General features: G+C 50.2%; 1 protein-coding gene across 4 annotated transcripts in view; it reads right to left on the bottom strand.

Annotated features, from left to right (window-relative positions):
• LOC144824137 (protein regulator of cytokinesis 1-like) overlaps positions 1-27,511 on the bottom strand; it is a 619,082-nt gene that overhangs the window by 152,533 nt on the left and 439,038 nt on the right. The window contains exon 13 of one of the 4 annotated variants that reach the window (XM_078683259.1): positions 9,695-9,838. The exons of the other annotated variants lie outside the window; for them this stretch is intronic. Within the exon in view, the coding sequence (XP_078539385.1) occupies positions 9,827-9,838 (12 nt within the window). The 3' untranslated portion in view covers positions 9,695-9,826. Of the gene's footprint in view, positions 1-9,694; positions 9,839-27,511 lie in introns of those variants that run through there. 4 annotated transcript variants of the gene reach the window in all.

The following is a 27,511-nucleotide window of genomic DNA, read 5'->3' as shown; positions in this document are numbered from 1 at the left end:
TAACAACGTTCAGTTTACTGGCAAACAGGAGTTATTTAATTTGAAATAATGCAGATTGTTGTGCGATGTTAGCAGGTATCTCTTACATGATTACGGTAACTAAGCGTGTGGTTTGCTATAAAAAAAAGTTGTGTGTACTCCTCTGCATGGGAAGCTGGATGTTTCCATCTGGCCGTCGATTCCGACCTTGAAAGCAGAGTCAACGAAATGAGCCGTATAAGCGCGATATTGTCTCAAAAGAGGTCGCTCTTACATCTGCTAGAGAAACATTTGTCCTTCATGTAAAAAAAACACGCGCACAGAAGTGCATGATTTATTAAATACAGACGTGCTCTCGCATTTTGGGGAGTTAATTCAGGGTATCTTTAATGCGTCCTTGACTACGAGGTTACCTTACTTTTTTGAAGTTAGAAGCAGTGGCCTTGTGACTTCTTTTCAAACTATATTTGGTGTCTTCTCTGCATTTTTTCATTCGATTTCTCCAGCATCTTTGGTGGATTCCCCTTAATCCAATCCAATCAGAAATCTGTATAGCGCGCTACTCACCCAAAGGGTCTCAAGGCGCTTAAGGGGGAGGGGTTCGCTATTGATCGAACAGCCAGGTTTTGAGTTGTTTTCTAAAGGAGAGGTGGTCCTGGGTAAGACGGAGGTGGGTGGGGAGGGAGTTCCAGGTCTTCGCCGCCAGGTAGGAGAAGGATCTTCCTCCCATGGTGGCTCTTCGGATGCGTGGAATCGTGGCGAGGGCTTGATTAGATGATCGCAGTTGGGAGTGTAAAAGGTTAGGCGATTGTTGAGGTATTTGGGTCCTAGGTCGCGGAGGGCCTTGTGTGCGTGGGGGAGGAGACGGAACGCGATTCTCTTGCTGACGGGGAGCCAGTGAAGGTCTCTTAGGTGTTCGGCTATGTGGCTTTGTCGAGGTATGTCCAGGATGAGTCGAGCGGAGGCGTTCTGGATGCGTTGAAGTCTTTTCTGCAGTTTGGCTGTGGTTCCGGTGTAGAGGGTGTTACCGTAGTCCAGTCGGCTGGTGACAAGTGCTTGGGTGACCGTCTTCCTTGTTTCGATGGGGATCCATCTGAAGATCTTTCGGAGCATGCGTAGGATGTTAAAACATGATGAGACGGCATTGACTTGTCTGGTCATCGAGAGGGAGGAGTCTAGGATGAAGCCCAGGTTGCGAGCATGGTCCGTTGGTTTGGGTGCGCTGCCAAGGGCCACCAGGAGTCGTCCCAGGCAGAGGGGGATGATCCTAGGATGAGGACTTCTGTCTTGTCTGAGTTCAGTTTTAAGCGGCTGTTCTTCATCCACTCGGCTACTTCTTTCATCCCTTCGTGTAGGTTGGTTCTGGTGGTGGTTGGGTCTTTGGTGAGGGAGAGGATTAGCTGAGTGTCGTCCGCGTAGGAGAGGATGTTTAGGCTGTGTTGGTGTGCGATGGATGCGAGGCGTCTCATGTAGACGTTGAAGAGGGTGGGGCCGAGTGATGATCCTTGTGGTACGCCGCAGATGACTTCGGTGGCCTCTGATCTGAAAGGGGGGAGGCGGACTCTGTGGGTTCTTCCGGCTAGGAACGAGATGATCCAACCAATGCCTTATCTTGTATCCCGACGTTTCTGAGGCGTTGTACTAGGGTGCGGTGGCAAACCGCGAACGCTGCGGAGAGGTCCAGGAGGATGAGGGCCGCTGTTTCCCCGTTGTAGAGTAGGGTTCGGATGTCGTCTGTGGCTGCGATGAGGGCGGTCTCGGTGTTGTGGTTGGCTCGGAAGCCGGACCGTGAAGGGTCGAGGGAACCGTTAGACTCAAGGAAGGCAGCAAGCTGCTTGTCGACGGTCTTCTCTATGACTTTGGCGGGGAATGGGAGGAGCGAGATGGGGCGGTAGTTCTTAAGTTCGGTGGGGTCTGCTGAAGGTTTCTTCAGAAGGGCGCTGTGTTCGGCATGCTTCCAGCTCTCCGGGAAGGTCGCGGTGTTGAAGGAGCAGTTGATGATGTCCTGGAGTTGGGGGTGCAATGGCGGAGTCGGCCTTGTTGAAGATGTGATGGGGGCATGGGTCGGTAGGCGATCCGGAGTGGATGGAGTTCATCATGCGGATGGTGTCTTCGGTGCTGATCGGGGTCCAGGTGCGGAGGGTGGCGGTGGGGGGTTTCGGTTCAGTGGTAGGGGCAGTGGTCTGGTCGCCGAAGCTGTTGTGTATGTCTGCGATCTTGCTGTGAAAGAACGAGGCGAGAGAGTCGCAGAGGTCGTTGTTGCCGGCGCTGGGATTGGTGAGCTCTTTGACTATGCTGAAGAGTTCCTTGCTGTTGTGGGCGTTGTTGTCTAGTCGATCCTTAAATGCTGACTTCTTGGTGGTGCGGATCAGCTGGTGGTGTTTGCGGGTGGCGTTCTTGAGGGCGGTCATGTTGTCTGTGGTTGGGTTTCTTCGCCAGGCTCTCTCGAGGGTGCGGCAGTTCTTTTTGGAGTTCTTGAGGTCGTCGTTGAACCAGGAGGCTTTTTTGCTTCCTGGCTTGTTGGGATTGTTTTTCAGGGGTGCTAAGTCGTCAGCACAGTGGGTGATTCACTGTGCGAGATTGATGGCTGCTTCATTTGGGTCCGTTGATCTGGCGGGAGCGTTTTGATTCAGTGAAGTGGTGAGCTGGTCGGCGGTAATTTTGTTCCAGTTTCTGCGGGGGACCTGTTGCGGGAAGTGGTGAGTTGTGTTCTTTCTGAAGCTGAAGTGGACGCAGCTGTGGTCTGTCCAGTGGAGTCCGGTGGAGTGGCTGGAGATGTGCTTGCTGGAGTAGAAGATTGGGTTGAGCGTGTGTCCGGCGTAGTGGGTGGGGGTGTTTACCAGTTGTTTGAGTCCGAGATTGGCGAGGTTGTCCAGCAGGGTGGTGGTGGTGTTGTTGTAATTCTCCAGGTGGAAGTTGAGCTCCCCTAGGAGAATGTAGTCAACGGAGGGGAGGGCATGTGGGCTGACAAAGTCAGTGATGTCTTCGCTGAATTGTGTGCGGGGTCCTGGGGGTCTGTAAATGAGGGTGCCTCTCAGTGTGGTCTTGGGGTCGGTGTGTATCTGGAAGTAGAGGTGTTCGGTGGCTGTGAGGGTGTCGTCGGAATTGATCGAGATGCGGATGGTGTTCTTGTGGACGATTGCGATGCCTCCTCCCGTTTGGTTGATGCGGTCCCTTCGGATGATCTTGTATCCGTCCGGGATGGCTATGGCGATGTCGGGCGTTGATGAGGCGTTCATCCAGGTTTCCGTGAGAAAGGCGACGTCCGGAGTTATGGTGTCAAGTAGGTTCCATAGTTCAATGGCGTGTCTGTGGACCGAACTGGTGTTGAGCAGGATGCACTTCAGGTGGTTGTTGTTGCTCTGTTTGGCGTGTGCGGTTGTAGTGTGGGTCCTGATGCAGCAGAACTTGCAGGCTTGGCAGGTGAAGAGCCCATGGGTGCGTCCTGGGGCGGTTCGGTGGCAATCGGGGAGTCGGCCGGTGTTGAGTGCAGTGAGGGTTGCGGCGTTGTATGTTTTGCAGGAGGGATGGCCTCTGCGGGAGCCAGGGGGTCTAGCGCTGGGCGCGGTCCAGGTGCGGACGGGCGCAGACGGGCTTACCTTTGGCGCGCCCGCTGCGCGTGAACGCTGCGCGTCTGCTACTCTGTCATAAGTGGAGAGTGGAGGGGGGCGGAGCGAGGGAGGAGCAGCTGGGAGGCGGGAGCGGGGTGGCGAGGTCCGGGGATGCTGGAGGGAACGGGGCTGGGGCCGGGAGGGAGCAGCGGCAGGGAGCGGGGAGGGTTAAGAAGCACAACAAATGGCACCAAAACAATGCAGGCGAGATCGGGGGCACAATCTGGCACAAATACAGGTTAATAAACAATATCGATACGATACGAGGCACAATTGCAGGCGAGATCGGGGGCACAAGTAAGGCACACCAAGGGGTGAGTGGAGCGACCGGTTCTGACCAGGTCAGGACGGTCACAGCTCTTCACCTCGCTGGACTTCCCTTATGTTTACCAGTGGGAGGGAGGAGCAGCTGGGAGGTGGGAGCGGGGTGGCGAGGTCCGGGGATGCTGGAGGGGATGCTGGAGGGAACGGGGGTGGGGCCGCGGGGGAGCAGCGGCAGGGAGCGGGGAGGGTTAAGAAGCACAACAAATGGCACCAAAACAATGCAGGCGAGATCGGGGGCACAATCTGGCACAAATACAGGTTAATAAACAATATCGATACAATACCAGGCACAATTGCAGGCGAGATTGGGGGCACAAGTAAGGCACACCAAGGAGCGAGTGGAGCGACCGGTTCTGACCAGGTCAGGACTCGCATTAGTTGCCGGTGTGCTTCTATTAATTTGTTTACTTAAATATGGATGCACATCCTGCATCACACTAGAATATGTCCCAGCTGTTGCTGCTCCGCAACTGAATGCTTAGTTACTATGGAGCGCTGCCTCTAGCTACATGGAGTGCAGCTTATGGATTATCGGTTCGATTTTCCTTTTTCACATGCGTTCAACCAGTCTTCCATTGCCTGAGCTGCGATTTCGACTGGGCCCTGGACTTGTGTCTCTGCAGTACGGTGTCTCCCAATGCGGATTATGACCAGCTGATGAGCCCCTTAGTGGTTCATGACTTGCTCTGTTCTGACAGCGGGATTATGGTGTTAGCAGCGATACATGGAATAATGGGACGTTGGAATGTTTTTGCAGCAGCGCTTGACATCTTGGCACGCAGTTACATTGAAGATGACCAGAGTTTTCCTGTGATGGTGATAGAGGCTCCGGTCGTTGAGGAACATGAATGTTCATTCTCACTATTGAATTGGATGGCTGAAATGTTTTCAGATGAGAACAAGGACTTCCTCTTGGAGGCTGTTGCTACATACTGTGCTTATACGCTGTTGGATTAAGACTGAATTTTCTACATATTCTTTATTATTTAGTTACTGTTTTCTATCAAACAGCGAATAATTTTTTTTGCAAATTTGAACTTGACTCTGCTCTTCAGGCTTGGACTCTGCGTTCCTAATTTGCCAACATTAATATCACGTGCTTTAATCGAGGGAGAGTGTCGTGCGCTGAGCCTTGCACTCACAATGTGTTAAGTTAGAATGGGTTTATTAGAAGCTTAAACGCCATTTTTGCTTTCCTGCTCTGCTTTGCACACAACACGCACTTGCGCTATTGTTTAGGGAACACTGAGTATTTTGTTTCACATGAGAATAACTTGTTTAGCCGCATTTGTAAGCGGTCTCGTTAGTTTAGTGTGTATAGTGAGAGCATGGAAGATCAAGGTTATCTTGGATACTGTGTGTTATTCGAAATGATAGTCGCACGTTCGACCCATATCTTTAATATTGTGAAGGAGTTTACGACCCCCAGCTCCCATCCGCCCCCACCAGCTTCGGCGGATGCTTGGGCATGCGATCTTGCTGGTTTCTTCACAAATAAGATCAAGGCCATTCAGGCCACCTTCGTGGAGGAACCGGATGGAAGCAGCGGTGTGAGGGTGGACTGCAGACTTCCGCAGATCTCTGCGGCGGTGCTGTCCGATTTCCCTACTGTTTCCAACGATGTCTCTCAGATGCTGCTGGCCAATCTCAAATCTGGCTCGCCACTTGACCCCTGCCCTGCCAAATGTTTGGCCGGGATGGCGGCAGTGGTGAACCCTTTTGTCAACTCTATCCTCAATGCCTCCCTGAGGGAGGGAAGGGTCCCCAGTTCTTGGAAAAGAGCGATGGTGATCCCCTCCTAAAAAAACCGGGGCTCGACACCGAGGCCTTGGCGAATTACAGGCCAATCTCGCTTTTACCAGTGTTAGCGAAGCTAACGGAAAAACATGCCCACGGTGTTCTGTCGAGCTTTTTGGAAGCTAATAATCTGCTCCATCCATCTCAATCGGGCTTCCGTCCTAACTTTAGTACGGAAACGGCTCTGATAGAGGTGACTGAGAACATCAGGGAGACTCTGGATGCCGGCGGTAGGGCCATGCTGGTCATGTTAGATCTTTCGGCGGCTTTCGACACCGTCCCCCATAAGGCGCTTTTAACTAGGCTTTATGACATAGGCCTTAGGGGGACCGTGCTCAGGTGGTTTACTTCTTTCCTTGAAGGCCGCCGCCAGACGGTCTGGGTTTCCCAGAGCTCCGCCGAGATGCCGCCATTGGGAGTTGGGGTTCCACAGGGCTCTGTGTTGAGCCCCACGTTATTTAACATCTTTATGTCCCCTTTGGCGGCCTTGGTGGAGGCGTACGGGGCCCAGATCGTCTCTTATGCCGACGACACGCAACTCCTCTTCACATGCGGGAAAGATCAAGAGTTTGATGGAGAGAGAATCCGGGACTGCCTTGCGCTGGTCTTCGACTGGTTCCAGCGGAACAGTCTGAGGGCCAACTCGGGCAAGTCCGAGATTTTATTTTTTGGTTGCGTTGCCGATCCGGAGTGGCAGCATTGGTGGCCGTCCGACATGAGCCCTCCTGCACAGTCCTCCGTGGTGGCCAAAAATTTGGGCGTCAAGCTGGACAACCAGCTGTCGCTACGAATTCACATTCTTGGCCTGGCCGGCACCTGCTATGGAATACTAAAAATGCTTCGCAAAATTTTGCCTCTGTTGTCTGAGGAGCATAGGAGGATTACTGTGCAGGCTCTTGTCGGCTCGAGGCTAGACTATGCCAATGCTCTCTTTCTTGGCCTCCCCGATTACCTGGTCCAGCGCCTTCAGGTGGTGCAGAACTCTGCTGCCCGGGCGATCTTTGGCCTAGGGAGACGAGCTCGAGCTCCTGGGTTGCTTCAGACGCTTCACTGGCTCTCCATTAGGAAGCGGATCCAGTTTAAATCCCTGACCCTGATGCATAAAGCTCTGCATGGATCAGGAGCTGGATATCTGCAGCGGAGATTGACTTTCTATCGTCCAGTTCGTTCCCTCCGTTCGGAATCCCTCTTTAAAGCTGTGGTCACGCGGGTGAGGAAGGCCCGCGCGGGAGGGCGGTCTTTTAGTTGCAGAGCCCCCCAGCTTTGGAATCTTCTTCCATTTCCTCTCCGTAGCACTGCCAACTTGCTCCAGTTTAGGAAGGGCCTGAAGACTTGGCTTTTTAATTCTTAGTCTGTTTTACTGCCTACTGTTTTTTTTGGTTTTTTCTGATGTCTGTTTTTAGCTGTGTTGTGTTATTTCATTATGAGTTGATGGTGGAAAGCGTCGGGACACTCCTACCGAGTAGCCGTACGCTATATAAAAGCTATATAACATAACATAACATATGCAGCTGTGGCCACCTCTGATACTGGCGTGTTTAATAATGCATTGTGGAGGCATAATTACACACAGTTGGAGAACATTGGTATCCTGACAGTTTGTGCAGAACTCAATGTGATCCACTACTGCTGAGTAACAGAGGTATGGGTCCGCCCATGTAATCCTATGAGACCTTCTATAGTTATAAACTAACCTGCTAGGTAGGGAGGGTGAAATGTAGGTATATTTTAAATGTGTTTTTCCCTTTAGCATTATAGGAAGCTTTCTCCCTTTGTATTTTATGGAATAGTAACAATGCTGACAACCTTGTTTCTGATAATATGTTTGGTTGTATTATTTAAGGTACTGCACATGAGATCACTGCGTTAGAAATAAACATTTCAAACTTGCACTGGTCTTTATTTACTCCTTGTTTTGGACTGGTGTAAGACTATAACGAAAGAGTGCTCTTGTTATCTCACTTACTTGAGGTAATCTAAGTCGCATGTTCTGGGTTGACTAGTCATTGGTGTTTTTGCTATGGGATGAAGAACCAATGAGTCAGTGATTGCTAGTCTGGTAGGGGGTTTGGGTAGTAAGGTGGGTTTTGGTACACTGTAATTGACTGAGGTCCTAAGTCTTTATGCACAGTTCTATGTAGGAGCAGAATTCCTGGAACAGTAGTTACTACAAAAAGGCTCGATAAAGGGCCTGGAGTTTGAATCAGAATATGAAATTGAAGAATAATTGATAACCCCAGCCAAGAAAGGGAGCAAGTGTGCAAATTTACAGTGCCTTCGGCCGGGGTAGTTGTTACAATGAAAAGGTTCGATAAAGGCCTGCACTTTGAATAGGAATGAAATAGAATAGTTGATAATCACAGCTAAGGAATGCAGAAAGTAGTTGTGTGCAAGTGTGGATGTTGTGTTGATTGAGTGGAAGATGAAAAAGGTAAAAAATAAGCAAGGCTGGAGACACGCAAACTACCCACTGCCTTGTCAGTGAAGTGGATCTTTGGATTTCCAGCTCATTACACAGATAGGGTGTTGGATTCCGCAGTGGGAGCAAGAGAAACAAGTACCACATCTAAGGAAGCAAGCTAGTGCATAAAGTACACACAGTGTGCGGTAGAAAGGACGCAAGAAAGGACGGAAGTGTGCAAATTACCCACTGCTATTCACGGGTAGTAGTTACCAAGAAGGCTGAATAAAGGGCCTGAACTTTGAATTAACGAAGAATAATTGATAAGCCCAGCCAAGAAAGGCAGCAAGTAGGTGTGTGTATTTGTGGATGATGTGTTGATTGAGCGGAAGATGAATAAGGTGAAAAATAAGAGGGTGCAATCTCTCTCTCTCTCTCTCTCTCCCTATATCAATACCTCTATCTATACCTCTATCTATACCTCTATCTATACCTCTATCTATACCTCTATCTATACCTCTATCTATACCTCTATCTATACCTCTATCTATACCTCTATCTATACCTCTATCTATACCTCTATCTATACCTCTATCTATACCTCTATCTATACCTCTATCTATACCTCTATCTATACCTCTATCTATACCTCTATCTATACCTCTATCTATACCTCTATCTATACCTCTATCTATACCTCTATCTATACCTCTATCTATACCTCTATCTATACCTCTATCTATACCTCTATCTATACCTCTATCTATACCTCTATCTATACCTCTATCTATACCTTTATCTATCTATATCTATCTATATCTATCTATATCTATCTATATCTATCTATATATAAAAACACTCCACTAGTACCGGTACAGGAATTCGGCTGTCACGGTCGGTCCTTTTGCAGCCACCGGTAGGCTTCCAAATTCACTCCACGACAACTTCAATTTACTGAAGAAAACAGGACACCTATAAGCTCCAGTTAAAGAATTTATTCTGCAGGTGTAAAAATCTCCACGACGCGTTTCGCCATTACGGCTTGGTCACGCTCATCGTACAGTGTGTGCGGCCATTTTTAAATACCTAACACCCTCAATATTGTTAGTGCATGTGTACAAGCTTGGTATGGCGGAAGACATCTTGTAATGTACATTACTACATGACACAAGTTCAGTACGTTGCATGTTTCTTACAAAATCGCGAACATACCGCAATAATATATACATCACACGCACTGATACCTATCATGGCTAAGTACCACCCACAACTGATGTAGCACAAAATTTCACATATATTGCCATGTAAATGTCTGAAAAAATGCATAATTTTTCCGGGATCGAGAATAAAATATTACATATCGTTCTTAGTTATTCAGCCTGTCATAAAGTGAAACAAACGCTATCAGTAATATAGTTCGTTTCTGTCATGGAGAGCATTCTTGTGATTGGTTGCTCCCGGCCCGCGTTTTGCAATGACGCGCGGTAATGGTGGTGACTTATCCAGTGTTAGTTGTTGCTAAGAAACCATCACAAAGTTCGATCAAAGCCTCAATAGGCATACACCACAAGCATCCTAGCCCCAGTGGGCTAATTTTACAGTAGAATTTCCAACAATTCAATTAAGCCCCAGTGGGCTAATTGTTAGACAAGGCCTTTGTAACTGTTTATCAACAAAGTCCCGCATCATGATCCATATTCTTCCGCCACCAAGTCTATAGTGAAATCTAAAAACAATAAAAAAATACTGATATTTAAAATCAAGAAGACTGTAGACATTGTATACAAATGATGTTACTCTCAGGCTTATTCATGTAAGTGTATTGCCAATTCCTCACTGATATTGAATCCATTCAGAGTTAAACATTCGAAATCAACAATATACTTGGATTCCAATTTCCTGAGGGACAGTTCACGATTGCCCCTCTCACCCCCAGATCAACATTGTCTATCACCACCAGCCGGACAAGCGTCTCATCCTGCATATGTTTTTCAAAGAAGTGCCTCGCAATGGGGTATTGCCTATTGTTGTTGCGTATGGCACGTAGATGTTCCAACACCCTTTTCTTGGCTTCATGCTTAGTACTGCCAACATACCACTTGTTGCAAGGATACATCAATACATAAACACTATATGGTGTAAGGCAAGTAAGTCGTTTGCGTATAATGAACTCCCTACCTGTATTGGGTACAGTTATTGTCTTGCAATCTCGACTATATTTACAAGCTTTGCACCTACGGCAGCATTTGAAACCTGCAGTTACCAGATTCTTCTTCGCTGCTGATGAAGTGACATAATTATTACTTAACTCATCTCTAAGTGATCTCCCTTTCCAAAAGGTGATTTGGGGATTATCACTCAGGTATTTATTTAGATGGTTATCCGTCTGTAAGACGTGCCAGTGTTTTTTAAAAATATTGCGCACCTCGTGTGCCTGTCCAGAAAAGCTGGTGATAAACCTTACTTTCTCTGACTCCTCAGTCTCCTTTCTGGGGTTCAGCAATTCCTCTCTGTTCTTCTGATCAACACGTATTATAGTTTTGTCAATCATGTTTTTTACTGTAACCCCTATTCAAAAATCATTGACACAACTTTTTCTTCTTCTTTGTATGCCTCCCGTGTGCTGCAATTGCGCTTAGCGCGTAGCAGCTCACCAAATGGTATACTGTACACTAAATTGCGAGGGTGACAGCTAGTAGCGTTAAGAATGCTGTTCCACGCAGTTTTCTTTCGAAAGAGTCTAGTATTCAGCTGACTGTTCTCTAAACCACAGTTACATCAAGAAACTCAATAGATTCATTGCTGATAGGTTCAGTCAGTTTCAAATTCAAATGGTTAAGATTGAGTTTGTCAATAAATAATTTGACAGATACTTCATCCCCACACCAAAGGAAAAAAATTTCAATGTATCTAAGCCACAGGGCAATGTTGTCAAATTCTGCCATTTCCCTCACGACCTGCTCCTCCCACCAGCCCATGAATAAATTTGCATCGCTGGGGGCGAAGCAGGTCCCCATGACAGTGCCCTGTGACTGTCGATACATGATGTTATCAAAGAAAAAAAGTTATTTTTGAGACATAAATCGATCATAGATATGATCATTTCAGAATGTTGTAAAAAAGAAACAGATCGCGTCCTTAAAGTGTCTCACTGCCTCTAGACCCGGCTCATGTTGTATGCTGGTATAAAAACTGCTTACGTCTAATGTTACCAAGGTGTAGTGATCATCCCAGTGTATCCCATTAACAACCGTCAGGAAATGTGTGGTTTCTTTGATATATGAGGGGAGAGCTATCACATAGGGTCTTAGATAGTGATCTATGTACTTGGATGTATGTTCAAGTAACGATCCAATAGACGATACGATAGGACGCCCAGGTGGAACAATGGGGTCCTTATGTAGTTTGGGAAGCAAATACAAAATAGGTATCCTGGGATGTGCACAGTACAAATATTGATACTCCTCACATTCCAGTAGTCCCTTGTCCCTCCATTCAGTTAACAGATCTCTGAAAGCTGTATTGGATTTCAGTATCTCATCATGGATGGTTTTACAACAACAACTCATCATCCAATTGTCGAAGACCCTCATTTAAAAATGAACTTTGCCGAAACACGGATTGATTGATTTTTGTTTTCAAGGAAACTCAAACTTAAGAAATGGTTTGCGACCAAACCAAAGACTATTGGAACTGTAAGTACTCCTACGATCAGCAGTAATCTTGATACATATGATGTGGAACTATTGCATGCTGTTGACTCGAATTGTGAGAATGCCAATGATACTCCAGAATGGGATACATTGGGCATTGATGTGGGGGACAATCCTGGAACTAGTTTCAAACCGAAATCTGTATTCCTACTACTGATCCAATGCGATGCAATGGACGTATTCGAAAGAGGGGTCTTGAAAGACTAGACTATAATACGCAATCACAAGATAGCATGGACAAATAAGAATTTGACAGCCAAACAAATCATGGCAATTGACAGTTTAAAATCTGACCGTAGTATTGTCATTAGGCAATCCGACAAAGGTGGAAATGTTGTGGTACTAGACAAAACTAAATATTTAAATGAGGGTCTTCGACAATTGAATGATGAGTTGTTATTGTAAAACCATCCTGTGGTGATGCTGCTGAGTGGTGCTGTGGTGATGCTGAGTGGTGCTGTGGTGGTGCCGAGTGATGCAGTGTGATAATGTGGTGGTGCTGTGTGATAATGTGGTGGTGAGTGATAATGTGGTGGTGAGTGATAATGTGGTGGTGAGTGATAATGTGGTGGTGCTGAGTGGTGGTGCCGAGTGGGGCTGTGGTGGTGCTGAGAGATGCTGTGGTGGTGCTGAGTAGTGCTGTTGGGGTTCCGAGTGCCTCAATTACTTACCGGTAATTGCATTACTCGGAGTCCTACTCCCTCGCTTCCCTTACTTACGCAATGAGGCATCAATGCCTCACCAGACACCCATACCACGTGATTTATCACGCGGGGACTATAAGTAGCCCCCACCCCCCTCAAACCTCCTGTAATACCACATAGACCGAAACCATACCAAAGGTTGGCCTGGACCATCAGGGAGGGAGGGATGTAAGTAAGGTAAGCGAGGGAGTAGGACTCAGAGTAATGCAATTACCGGTAAGTAATTGAGGCATTACCTCATCGTCCCTCCCTCGCTTCCCTTCCTTACACAATGAGATGTACAAAGCCAAACAGGACAACCAAAGAAGGTATGCAAAAACAGGTTTAATAAAAAACACAGAAAACAAGGGAAAAACCACTATGCAGGAACCATAGTGGAAAGAGCCTTGTGTCCAAAGACAACAGCACAGTCAACCTCCTGTCCAATCCCGTAATGAGAGGCAAAGGTCAACGGGGAAGCCCAGGCGGCAGCCCGGCAAATCCCAGAAATGAAAGCCCCTTGGACCTCCGCACAGGAAGCAGCCATGGAGCGAGTGAAACAACCCTGAACCCCCCAAGGAGAAAGGTGCCCCCCCCTCCTTGTACGCCAAAGAAATCAGCAAACGAACCCAACGACTCAAGGAAGGAGTAGAAGGACGTAAACCCCGATTCACAGGCCCAAAATTAACAAAAAGGTAATCCGAGAGACGGAAAGGAGCGACCCGCTCCAAATAGACCAGGAGAGTCCACCCAACATCCAAAGAGTGAAGCCGCACCTCAGACTCCAAGGACGGGGAATCAAAAAAGGAAGGAAGAACCAACTCCTGATCCCTGTGGAACTGAGAGTCCACTTCAGGACGAAAGGAAAGAATCGGCCGCAACACGATCCCGTCCTCAAAAACCCGACAAAAAGGGCGTTTGGAAGAAAGAGCACCCAGTTCACCCAGGCGGCAAGCAGAGGAAACGGCCACCAAAAAGAAAGACTTGAAGGACAACAGGCGCAGATCCACAGAAAGTAAGGGTTCAAAGGGAGAGGACATCAAGGCGTCCAAGACCAGAGACAGATCCCAGGTCGGAAAATGCCTCCGAGGGGTAGGAAGAACATTACCCAAACCCTAAAAAGGCGATTGACCAAGCCCTCAGAAAAAGAGAGAGTGCCCCAAGAGCTCCTAAACGCCTTAATCGCAGCCCATTGCAAACGAAGGGAAGAAACCTTCAAGCCCAAGGCAGCACCCTCCAAAAGAAACAGCATCACCTCAAACAAAGAAGAGGAAGTAGGGTCCAAACCCTTGACAAGACACCACAAATTGAAAGAACGCCAGTGCCGCAGGTAAGACTTGTTGGTCGACGCGCGCCTAGCCGCCTGAAGAGTAGAGGTCAAACCAGCCGGAACCCCTTGACGCAGAAGACCCAATCGTTCAACCTCCAAGCGCATCCGGGCCAGAACATCCGGCTGTAACGGCAGGAAAAATCAAAGGGGACGGAGACAGAGGCAGCAACCACTCCACCTCCGACCTCCTCTCCACCAGGAGGCACGAGGCCAAGCCGGAGCCACCAGAATCACAGAAGCCCCCGAGGAGCGTACCCGCAGCAGGAAGCGGAGAAGAAGGGGGAAAGGAGGAAAGGCATACAGAAGCCCGCGGGGCCCAGGGCAGGAGAGAGCATCCACCGCCCAGGCCGACCCCTCCCGACTGCGGGAGACAAAGCGGGACACCAAGGCACTGTCCACATTCGCAAAGAGGTCCACCACCGGAACACCCCAACGCATCGTCAGATCCACAAACAACTCCGGACGAAGGCAGAAATCCACAGAGGACGGAATGGCCCTGCTGAGGGCATCCGCCAGGGAATTGGACACCCCCCGAATATGGATCGCAGAGAGAGCAAACAGATGAGACTCCACCCAAACAAAGAACCTCGCCACCAGGGCCAGAGAAGAGGACCCGGTCCCCCCTTGTCCGGTTATGTAAGCCATGGCAGAGAAGATGTCCGTCCTGATCAGGACCAAGGAAACCTGCAGAAGGTCAACAGAGCCAAACGGACCGCCGAGAGAGAGAGAGAGAGAGAGAGAGAGAGAGAGAGAGAGAGAGAGAGAGAGAGAGAGAGAGCGAGAGAGAGAGAGAGAGAGAAGCAGCAGATCTCGAACCAGCCACCAACCCAGAGCCGTCTTGATCTGAGGGGAAACCGGGATCGGAGAAGAGAGGGGAAGGCGCCAGTACATGAGCCATCAGCGTGTGTAAATGAAACCTGGCCCATGGAACCAGAAAAACCGTGGCTGCCATATCCCCCTGAACCTGGAGCTAACGAGCAGCCACCTGCACTGGTCCGGACAGAAGAGACAGTATGTGAGAATGAATCTTGGCCACCCGAGCCTCGGGCAGAGTGACCACCCCCAAATCAGTCCGAAACCGGGCCCAAATGAAGAGACTATCATGGGACGGAACATGACAAGAAAGCCGTGCTCCCTCAAAACGGCCAGAACCACTTCTGTGTGACCTAGAGACAACTGGAAAGAGGGAGCATGAATTAACCATTCTTCCAGATATGGAAGTAGAAATATCCCCAGACAGTGGATCAGGGCCACCAAAGGGGCCAAAAGCTTGGTGAAGACCCGAGGAGCGGACTACAGCCCAAATGGAAAAAACGCAAACTAGAAGAGGGAGTTGCCAACCGCAAAACGTAGAAACTGCTGATGAGCCTGAGCCACCGGAACATGAAGGTAGGCGTCCTGCAAATCGATAAACGTCATGAAGTCCCGGACCCCCACCAACGGAATGATGCTCAGAGATCCGTCACAACCAGCCGCCAAGCCTCCAGGAAAAACAACAGCCTCCCGCCCACAGGTCCGGAGGCCAAAATGCCGCTGATGTCAGGAAAACCACACGAAGGCAACCAACGGATCCTCGGGCCCAGCAAAGGTAGAAGACCAATAGGGCCAGAACAAGCGCCGACGGGATGAAAAAGGACCCCGAGGACTGCCGGGCAGACCGGAAGGAAGAAGCGGAGGAAGGAGCCGTATTTCAGAAGCGACGAGAGCCAGACGCAGACGCCACACCCTCGTAAGGCAAAGCACGCACACGAACTATGAAGGCCTTGGAGAACATACTGTCCAGCCGTTCACCAAAAAGTATCCAGTCATCAAAGGGGAGCTGCAGAAGATAGGATTACTCCGAAGAAACAGCCCTCCAGTCACTCATTCACAAATACAGCGAGCTAAAACCAAGGAGAATAGCCATGGCCAGCTTCCCAAAGGCAGACACCAATGATCGTGCCGCAAGAACAGAGTAAAAGCCAGTACGCACAGATAAGTTACCAGCAGAAAAGCCCAAATCCAGATCCCCCTCCACATACATATCACAAGCAACAGTAAGATAACAATCCTCTGGATTGATAGCCGTATGACCAATCAGGGTGGCCAACATGGCATCCACTGTGATGGAGTGAGGAAGAAAGACCCCCCCTCCTCCAGGGAGAAAAGCATCCGCCAAAAGCAGGGAACTGAAGAGAGCTCTAGAACATGCCACTCTCCCGAAATCAAGACCATGATGCAACCATGAAAGGGCATAGCGAGCACAGGGGGCATAACATACTGTGGAAACATGACATCCGACCCCACGGGAGAAGAGAAAGGCCAAGACCACCCTAACGTGTGGGAGAATCGCAGGAACCTCTTCCCCACGAAAAAACATCCCTGAAGAGGCAGAAGGCCCGGCAGCACACGAAGAAGAAGAGTCCCCAGAGGGAGAGTCCACCAGACCCACCGCAGAATGAGAGGACTCGCGTGCAGTAGGAATCCGTCTACCAAGGAGCGAGCCCCGCACCCACAATCAAGACCTGGACCCCAGGAGCCGATAGCAGGGCAGAAGAACACCGGGACCCAGGGACGTAGTCCGGCGAGCAGGGATAGTCCCCTCATCCACAGAAGAGGAGGACAAAACATGTAAGCGCTCTGTAGCACGCGATGCCAAAATGACACAGCAACCAGAAGTACAGTACAGCCAGGGCTAAAATAGGGAGCAGATTTCAAAAACACAGCAGCACAGGAACCTTTGAAACAGAGGCAAACACACTGAAGCATAATAAAAAACAGCCTCACACGAGGCCCTTACTGTAACGAGGACCAGAAACATCCAGTCGAGGATCCCAGCCGTCCCCACTGCCGCCACTTCCCCTTCCGGCCTCTGACCCGGAAAGACAGCCCCAGCCACCCAGGACCGGTGACTCAGTCAGCCGGACCCCGTCCTCTCTGCCGCCAAAAGTGCACCGCTACTCCAGACGCGGTGAGGGAAGGCCCCGCGCTGTCCAGACCGGCACCGCCAGGCCCAGCAGGCAGAATACAACGAGGGAGAAGACATCCCCATGAAGAATCCAAAACGAAGAAGAAACTCAAACAAGAAGACCACAGCACCGCAAACGGCCAGCGCATGGTACGCGCGTCTCAACAGGTGAGACAAAGAAAAAACAGGAGGTTTGAGGGGGTGGGGGCTACTTTTAGTCCCCGCGTGAGAAATCACGGGGTATGGATGTCTGGTGAGGCAGGGATGCCTCATTGCGTAAGGAAGGGAAGCGAGGGAGGGACGATGAGGTAATGATAATGTGGTGGTGCTGAGTGGTGCTGTGGTGGTTGTAGGAGAGTGGGGTCTGCAATCCCATGGTCTCCCCAGATTTTTGCTTCACTGGTTTACGACTTTCCCTGGCTGTGGCCTGCTAAACAGACCCACAGCCTAGCTGTTCTCTCTCTAAATTGACAACCATGTACTTTAGGTGCATTTACCAATTGGTACTGGGCCACCTTATCAGTCCCTGTAGAGTTTACCATAGGTACCCAGGGCATAGGTGTATCCAGGGCCTACTAGGGGCTGAAGCATGCATTATGCCAACCCTGGCTGCCCATCTAAACAGACACAACTGGCTGCACGACAGCTGGGGCGAGGTGGTGTAATCACCCTTTGCTGTAGATATAGTATACCTATATCTAACCCTAAAATGGACACATATACTCCTATCAGTCACTCCTATGGCAGGCCTTATCAATCCTAAAGGCAGAGTGCTTGGAATTATGTGAGATGGTGCTCTGGCATGAGCTGAGCCTATCTGCAGCTTGCGGAACCAAGTCCTAATAGCTGTTCCATGATAACGCGATACCATATACTCTTAAGTGCATTATAATCCTCGCGGTTGAATGCTAAACTTTGGTATAGCATTATCAAAACATGTCGAGTAAGGTGTCATACGATTTGGAATACTACCCCCTCACCAATTCAGGCGACGGGGGTAGCATTCCACCCTTCTAGAGAGACACGACATGTATGTAACTGAGAACCCCGGTTAAAGTTAACTCGAGCCTTGGCATCACAAAATGGATGCTGCCACCACAGACAAAAGTCTGACCTCCTGCTGCTGGGAGACCTTCCAGCGAGGGAGGCTTGGACAAAGGGTTTCCTGCCTTGGGAGGTGCTAGCACCACCCCAGACAGGATTTTGGACATTGGGTGGGACAGGCCTGAAAGGAATGAGACATGCCTGGGGCACACAAGGTGTCCTGTGCATACTCCGGCTCAAACCAGTTGCTGGGGGCATCCCTGCCCCATCTCTGGCGCGAAACCGGACAAAGGATAGGGGGTGTAACCACCCCCCTTCCTGGTCCCACCCAGGGGAGGGACCTAGTCAGTAGTGCAGCCCCCTTTAGGAGAATAAAGGTAAGAGCTGGTCCCATTCCAAATTAGATTATCCTGAACAACTTTACAAGAAGAAACTCTGGACTTCGACGTTCTGCTCCACAGAAGACTGAAGAATCTCCCTTGTGGGCAAGGAGTGTCCACCCTGCAACTGCAGGCACCATCAAGCGTCCAGCGGCTTCACTTTGTCGTCTTCCCTCGAGGATCCAGACCTCAGAGCCCGACGAGACCCGGATTCCCAGACCTCTCCGACCTCAACTCACATCTGCAGCACAGCTGAGATCCGTGGGTGCGACGAGACACGTGGGACCGGCCATCTTGGAGAAAACTGCACTTCGCTTCCAGCACGACTCCCGAGGTAAATGTAGGAGAGTGGGGTCTGCAATCCTATGGTCACCCCAGATTTTTGCTTTTTGCTTCACTGGTTTACGACTTTCCCTGGCTGTGGGCCTGCTAATCAGACCCACAGCCTAGCTGTTCTCTCTCTAAATTGACAACCATGTACCTTAGGTGCATTTACCAATTGGTACTGGGCCACCTTATCAGTCCCTGTACAGTGTACCATAGGTACCCAGGGCATAGGTGTACCCAGGGCCTACCAGGGGCTGAAGCATGTATTATGCCACCCCTGGCTGGCCATCTAAACAGACACAACTGGCTGCACCACAGCTGGGGCAAGGTGGTGTAATCACCCTTTGCTTTAGATATAGTTCCCTATATCTAAACCTAAAGTGGACACATATCTTCCTATCAGTCACTCCTATGGAAGGCCTTATCAATCCTGGAGGCAGAGTGCTTGGAATTATGTGAGATGGTGCTCTGGCATTAGCTGAGCCCATTTGCAGCTTACGGAACCAAGTCCTTATAGCTGTTCCATGATAACGCTATACCATATACTCTTAAGTGCATTATAATCCTCGCGGGTAAATGCCAACTCTGGTATAACATTATCAAAACATGTCGAGTAAGGTGTCATACGATTTGGAATACTACCACATCACCAATTCAGGCGACGGGGGTAGCATCCCACCCTTCTAGAGAGACACGACATGTATGTAACTGAGAACCCCGGTTAAAGTTAACTCGAGCCTTGGCATCACAAAATGGATGCTGCCACCACAGACACAAGTCTGACCTTCTGCTGCTGGGAGTCCTTCCAGCGAAGGTGGCTTGGACAAAGGGTTTCCTGCTTTGGGAGGTGCTAGCACCACCCCAGACAGGATTTTGTGTATTGGGTAGGGTAGGCTTGAAAGGAATGAGACATGCCCGGGGTACACAAGGTGTCCTGTGCATACACCGGTTCCAACCAGTTGCTGGGGCATCCCTGCCCCAGCCCTGGCGGGAAGCCGGACAAAGGATTGGGGGTGTAGCCACCCCCCTTACTGGTCCCACCCAGGGGAGGGACCTAGTCAGTAGTGCAGCCCCCTTTAGCAGGATAAAGGTAGGAGCTGGTACCATTCCAAATCAGATTATCCTGAACAACTTTACAAGAAGAAACTCTGGACTTCGACGTTCTGCTCCACAGAAGACTGAAGAATCTCCCTTGTGGGCAAGGAGTGTCCACCCTGCATAAGCAGGCACCATCAAGCGTCCAGCGGCTTCCCTTTGTCGTCTTCCCTCGAGGATCCAGACTTCAGTGCCCGACGAGACCCGGATTCCCAGACCTCTCCGACCTCAACCCACATCTGTAGCAAAGCTGAGACCCGTGGGTGCGACAAGACACGTTGGACCAGCCATCTTGAAAGAAACTGCACTTCGCTTCCAGCACGACTCCCGAGGTAAACTCGACCAAGTGCTTTGGGGACTGAGAAGCCCCAGCCCCGAGCAGCCCCTGCACCGAAGATCAGCCCTCCAGCATCCACGAGATCTGCGTGGGGCCCTTCTGCTTGGTTCCTGCTCGACGCGTTGTCTGGTCACTTGCCGGCTGGCTAGTGGACTCCTAGATGACGAACTTTGAAATCTTTGCTGCTGGTCCGGTTGCTCCAGACTGGCCCTTGCTCCCTTACAAAAGAGGGGCACCCTGGACTCTCCTAGTCCGCACCAGACGCTTTCTTCACTCACCGCGTGGGTTGCCATTGCCAAGGCCTGTTGACGCCGATTCCGGATCTAACACCGCCGACAGCGAGAGCCTGCGTGGGACAGCTCGTGCCTCCATCCTGGTCGTCGAAGACACCTCCTGGTCCACGTGGCTGCAGAGTCAAGCGTCCACTCTTCACCTGATCGCGACGACATCTGGTTCCTTCCTGGTTCCACTCCAGTCACTCGCTAGTGACTGTGAACATTGTCCCCTCTGCTTTCAGGTCTCCTTCACCAATCCACCCTTGGATGGCACCTGACATCTTCCTCCTGGTTGCCTGCAGCATCTTTTCTTTCAGGCTCCATCGACTTCAACGCGAGAACCCGACACAACTTCGCACCTATGCACCCGCAGCCCGTGGGTGAGGTAACGAGAGCATTTCGGTGCTCAAGGGTAGTTTAACGGTCCAAGTGTCCAGTTCCACAGTCGTTTTAGTCCTACCTAGTCAGGATTGTCCGTACTCACCTTTAACTTGAACTGTACTGTCCATAGACGTTGTTACGCATCTCGCGTGCGAGTTCACACTCTGCACACCCGTTCCGTGGGCCTCCTATTACTTACCTAGTGTTAGTGTAGCGTGGTCCCAACGATCCTACAGCCTCTGGACAGCTCCATTCCTTCTATTGACTTTCACATACCACTTACTTAGTATATGGTTTGTCGTGCCCCTAGGGCACCATTGTGATTTCGTGCAACTTGACTTATTTTTCCTAAGAGATTGTCATGTGCTTAGCCCTCTGACCTCAAAGAGTTCAGAGGTGTTTGTTATTAATAAATATATCGTTTATTTTCATAACAACCTGTGTGGTGTCCTTTCATCTGGTATTCAAAGGGTTATATTGTGGTAAAACAGCTGCCTTCACATGCCAAAAGAGTTTAGCCTAAGACTGCTTTGTCCATGCTACCATTAGGATAGCTGGTCTATAAGGTTGACTTACAACCAATCACCATAAGGGTTGTTTGGACTGATACAATGTGATCACTAGAACTAGTGAGCATCATATATCAGGCCAACTTCTCACAGTAAACTCGACCAAGTGCTTTGGGGATTGAGAAGCCCTAGTCCAGAGCAGCTCCTGCACCGAAGATCAGCCCTCCAGCATCCACGAGATCTGCGTGGGGCCCTTCTGCCTGTTTGCTGCTCGACGCGTTGTCTGGTCACTTGCCAGCTGGCTAGTGGCCTCCTAGACGACGAACTTTGAAAACTACACTGCTGGTCTGGTTGCTCCAGACTGGCCCTTGCTCCCTTCCAAAAGAGGAGCACCCCAGACCCTTCTGGTCCACTCCAGACGCCGTTTCCACTCACCGCGTGGGTTGCCTTTGCCAAGGCATGTTGACTCCAAATCCGGATCAGACACAGCCGACAGCGAGAGCCTGCGTGGGACAGCTCGTGCCTCCATCCTGGTCGTCGAAGACACCTCCTGGTCTACGTGGCTGCAGAGACAAGCGTCCACTCTTCACCTGATCGCGACGACAGCATCTGGTTCCCTCCTGGTTCCACACCGGTCACTGGCTAGTGACTTTGAACACTGTCCCATCTGCTTTCAGGTCCTCTTCTTCCTCGATCCACCCGTGGATCGCACCGGACAGCTTCCTCCTGGTCGCCTGCAGCATCTTTTCTTCCAGGCTCCATAGACTTCAACGCAGAAACCCGACATGACTTCGCACCTATGCACCCGCAGCCCGTGGGTGAGGTAACAAGAGCATTTCGGTGCTCAAGGGTAGCTTGACTCTCCTAGTGTTCAGATTCACAGTCGTTTTAGTCCTACCTAGTCAGGATTGTTCGTACTCACCTTTTTCTTGAACTTTACTGTCCATAGACATTGTTACGCATCTCACGTGTGAGTTCACACTCTGCACAAGCGTCCCGTGGGCCTCCTATTACTTACCTAAGGTGAAGATCGTGTAGTCCTAGCGAACCTACAGCCTCTGGACAGCTCCATTCCTTCTATCGTTCTACTTATACCATTTACTTGTATATGGTTTGTCGTGCCCCTAGGGCACCATTGTAATTTTGTGCAACTTGACTTATTTTTCCTAAGATTTGGTCATGTGCTTAGCCCTCTGACCTCATAAAGAGTTCAGAGGTGCTTGTTATTAATATATTGTTTATTTTCATTACAACCTGTGTGGTGTCCTTTCATCTGGTATTCAAGGGGTTATATGTGGTAAAACAGCTGGCTTCACATGCCAAAAGAGTTTAGCCTAAGACTGCTTTGTCCATGCTACCATTAGGATAGCTGGTCTATAAGGTTGACTTACAACCAATCACCATAAGGGTTGTTTGGACTGATACAAGGTGATCACTAGAATTAGTGAGCATCATATATCAGGCCAACTTCTCACAGTGGTGCTGAGTGATGCTGTGGTGGTGCTGTGGTGATCAGGTTTTTACTTTGCATTCTAAGATTTGTTGTCCGGTTCATCCCAGTATAAAATCGGGACTTCAAGGCTCAGAATACAAAGCAAAAAAAAAAAAAATAATAAAATAATGCACCAAATGCACTACTCGTTTGTGGACCTAGGAATCTTGAGAGGTATGCAGCCCACAAGCGGATGACACTTTCTGCGTGTATTTTGTTTACGTTGCCTCGGGGTTCTCTCACATGGACCAATCACAGCAGAACGCTGTTGCATATAGTGCACTATTTACAAGACACTTGCGCCGACAGTTCGTCACTTTTAACATGGGAAAAAGGTGACGCACCGGTGGCGCAAGGGGCTTGTAAATAAGCCCTATTGTATTGGGAAGATGTTAGCTGCTACTTTACTTATAGGTCATTTGAGCGCGTTTTTACACCCAGATCGGATGAAACTATAGAAGGATGCGGAATCCGTCGATGGGGTATCCGTGTTTTTCGGGAGATGTTTTCAATATTTTTGATCCGAAGAGGCCCACTCATCTGAACTGTCGCTACAGGTTCCCCAGAGAAGAACAAACTACAATGAAGGTTCAGACTGAGGAAGGGATCAGTAAGTACACGAAGGACACGCCCACCCCGAGCAGATTCCGCGGAGCTGGGGACTGATAGAGGGCGGGGCCAGGATTCCTTCTTTTCTCAGGGGACAGCCCATAGATTAGGGAGTCTCCCTTCCACTTCTCGGGGGAGGGGAAGTGCTGTCGCTGGCTTAGCCTGTAGGATCAAATCACCCGTGTGACTCCGGGACAGTTCCGTTTAGAGAGGATTAATACATAGCATTGTGTAGAGTGAGGTGCGGCGGAGCTGCGTGCCCCTCTGCTGTGAACACACTGCCTTAGGGAACTTGCACGGGCAACTCGTAGCCCGGACCTGGCACTGTGGGCGGAGCATCCCCCAGCAAAGCCGAGAAAGGCGTGCAATGTCCTGTTCTGATGATGACAAAAGATGTTTTTGCCTGCTGGTCCAGAAAAGCAGTGTATGTGTATATATTACAATTCATGCATGTGGTACCATACGGGGGAAGGACGTCGGTGGGGTGTGTGGGCGGCGCAAGACGCCGTTTGGCAGGTATCAGGTCAGTAAAATAGGCTGGAAGATGAGCATTTGATAGTCTTTTAGTGAAGGAGATTGGTTTGGACACGTGCTCGTTCAAAAGTTCACCCTTTGTAAAGCAGCGAGCCAGTTGCAGCAATGTTTTTTAAATCAGTCACGTCATACATTAATTATATTCATCTCATTTCTGCAGTGCTGTAACTGAGTGGTGTTATGCAAAGTGATGCCTCCCCTCCCCCTGCAGAATGTGTTGAGGGGCCGTAATCACCCATATCTCACAAAGCGTGAGCTGCCGGGGGCCTGCTTGAAGAGCTGGGGGGGCCCTCTGATGGTTGGGCCCCCCAGTGATGCAGGGCTTGCGTTACGCCCCTGTTAACAGATAATGCAATAGTGCAGAAATTACTGACATTGGAATGGTGTAAGCGGAGTTGGCCATGCGGGGGTATGAACTGGTGACGTGCTGCTCGTTCATCACCTTTGACGGGGACAGCATTTACCCACTCAGCTGCAAAAAACTCATGAGTACCTTTTCGCTAAATGAGAAACTAGCTGGCATCTATTAGGCTGCAGGGTAAACTCTGAGCGTGTCCAGTGTCGGACTTAGACAAGAAATAGGCCTGGGTACTAAATTGAAAGTGGCCCGACTATTGATCCAGGTAGCTTAGAAAAAAAAAAAAAACAAGCCAAGCAGACTTCCAACCTCTAGGAGAGAGCACTCACTCTAAACAAGAACATCGCCAAAATAAAAAACATGTAATTAAAAGCGGCCGGGAAATGCTCTCGGCATTGCGGGGCGGGGTGCGCATTCCTTTGAACTGTGAAGTAGGGGGCAGGGGAGCGGATCCCTTTGAAGTGAAGCTCTCAGAAGAGCATGGCCTCGCGGCCGTGAAAGTGAAACAGCAGGGATGTAATTAGGGGGGAGAAGTGAGGCCGAGCGCACGCTGGGATGAATGCCTGAGGCAGAGCGCACGCTGGGGAAGCTTCAGATGCTTGTGGGAGGCTGATGGGTTTGATGTGGACGCGCGTTCCGCACGAGTGCACCACATGAACAGGACGCAATCCGCGATGGTTTCAGAGCTTGGTTTGCCTACTATACTCTTGTCTATTTATCTGTTACGGGATAGAATAGTCGAGACCTAAAAACACTGTCAACGCTGTCATGTGATCAAGGCTCCACGGAGCCTAAACGTTATGGCGGAAAAAGCACTAAATGCACAAGTTACTACTTGTGTAACGATATATCTGTAAGAGACATTAGTTAGTGATAGATTCCTTACCTTAGAATATCCCCAGGCGTCAGACTGGATCCGGAAATTTTTTGCGTAGCAATACCCCTGCGCGTCGGTAGGCGTCGTCTGCGGCTCCGCGTCAGTCGTCGGCGTCGTTAGCGCCGGAATGACGGAGTACTTAGACGCCGCCCATGCGCGCTGACGTCAGTTCTGATACACAGCTTTTCCGCGCCAGATACGAAGAGCCATGATAGAACCAACACTGGTGCTATTATACTAGGGCCCTGAAAGGGGGATGACCTTAACCCTAGATATTGGTTCGCAGAACGGGGAGGATGGGTGGGTCGGTAAGGAATCTATCACTAACTAATGTCTCTTACAGATATATCGTTACACAATTAGTAACTTGTGCATCTGAAAGAGACACGTTAATGATAGATTCCTTACCTTAGAATAGATACCCCAGCAATACCAACCCCGGTGGTGGGTCTGCGAACCAATAATCATACCAGAAAGTCCTGGAGGACGGAACGGCCAAAGAAGCCATCCCTCCGGACTTGACTGTCAAGGCAGTAGTGTCGTGCGAACGTTTGCAGCGAGGCCCACGTAGCTGCTTGGCAAATATCCTGCAAGGGCACTCACCGGCCCAGGGCAGTTGTAGTCGCCGTGGCCCGAGTGGAATGAGCCCTCAATCAATCCTTCTTAGCCATTGAGTAACACGCCTGGATACACAAGATGATCCACCGGGAGATGGTCCGCTTGTGTACCGCCTTCCCATTCTTAGCGCCCACGTAACCAACAAAGAGTTGGTCATCCACCCGGAACTGGCGTGTGCAATCCAAGTAGAATGAGAGCGCACGTTTTGGGTCCAGACGGTGAAGCCGCTCTTCCTCTTTAGAGGGATGCAGAGGCGGAAAGAAGGTTGGCAAGGTGATGGACTGCCCGATGTGGAAGGCTGAGACAACCTTGGGCAGGAAAGATGGCTTAGTACGCAACACAACCTTGTCCGGATGGACAGAAAGGAAAGGTGGAGTACAAGAAAGGGCCTGGAGCTCACTCACTCTCCTGGCAGAGGTGATGGCAACCAGAAAAGCAGTCTTCAGAGTAAGAAGACGAAGAGGACAGTTGTGAAACGGCTCAAAGGGAGCGCACATCAGGAAAGTAAGAACAAGGTTCAAGTCCCACTGGGGCATCACGAAGGGAATAGGAGGGAACATGTGGGTGATGCCCTTAAGAAATCTATTCACAATAGAGGACTTGAACAAAGAAGGCTGATCAGGTAGCCGTAAGAAGGCAGAAAGGGCAGAAAGGTAGCCCTTGACAGTGCCCAGAGCAGAGCCCTGCTGGGCAAGAGAAAGAAGGAAGAGGAGAACCTCAGAAAGGGGGGCAGAGAGTGGGTCCACAGCCTTTGCTGTGCACCATGCCAGTAATCTGTTCCACCTGGCTGCCAGAATGACATTACAGACTTCGGGAGGCAAGTCAAATGGCCTCAACTGTCGCCGCTCAATCTCCAACAAGCTTGTAGGTGGAGACTGGACAGGTTCGGGTGGAGGACCGTCCCCTGCGACAGAAGGTCCTCCCAAAGAGGCAGACGAATCGGGGGATCGACTGACATGCTGAGTAGCTCGGGATACCAGTATCTTCGCGCCCAGTCCGGAGTCACAAGGATAACCTGGGCCCGGTCGCGCCTGATCTTCAGCACTCTGGGCAGAAGTGGTATAGGCGGAAAGGCGTACAATAGACCGCAACTCCACTCGCGACGAAAAGCGTCTCCGAGCGAGTGCCACCTTGGAAATTCCAACGCGCAGAACTGATGACATTGTCCGTGCTCTTCGGTGGCGAATAGATCTAACCAAGGCTCTTCCCACTGCTGAAAGAGGCCTTGCGCCACGTCCGAGCTCAGACGCCACTCGTGATCCATCATGCACAGACGGCTGAGTTCGTCCGCCCTGGCATTCAGAGAGCCTGCCAGGTGTCGAACCACCAGGGTCACGCCCTGACGTTCCAGCCACTGCCAGAGGCACAGAGCCTCCTGGCAAAGGGTCCATGACCCCACCCCGCCCTGTTTGTTGCAGTACCACATGGCGGTGGTGTTGTCCGTGAACACCTGCACTACACTCCCCCGGAGAGAGGGGAGGAATGCCTTCAGTGCTAGACGAATCGCCCGTAACTCCAACAGGTTGATGTGGAGTCGGGTCTCCGCCGGAGACCATAGTCCTCTGATCTCCGCCTCTCCCATGTGGCCACCCCAGCCCTGGAGGGACGCGTCCGTCACAACTACGTGCTCCGGGTGGGGTAGGGAGAGGGATCTGCCACTCACCCAATCGCGGTCCGTGAGCCACCACTGCAGCTGTCTCGCAGTGCCCTCCGAGATCAGGATGTGGTCGGACAGGTTGCCCTGATGCTGGGCCCACTGAAACTTCAGGTCCCACTGCAGAGCCCGCATCCGCCACCAGGAAGCCATCAGCCCCAGAAGTCGCAGCGTCAACCTGACCGAGACTCTGGATAAAGGCTGAAAGATTGGAACCAGAGCCTGAATATCCCGAA

The sequence above is a fragment of the Lissotriton helveticus genome, chromosome 3_1 (genome assembly GCF_964261635.1).
Source record: "Lissotriton helveticus chromosome 3_1, aLisHel1.1, whole genome shotgun sequence".
NCBI lineage: Eukaryota > Metazoa > Chordata > Amphibia > Caudata > Salamandridae > Lissotriton > Lissotriton helveticus.
The sequence above is the reverse complement of the archived record's forward strand: the minus strand, read 5'-3'. Positions and strand labels throughout refer to the sequence as shown.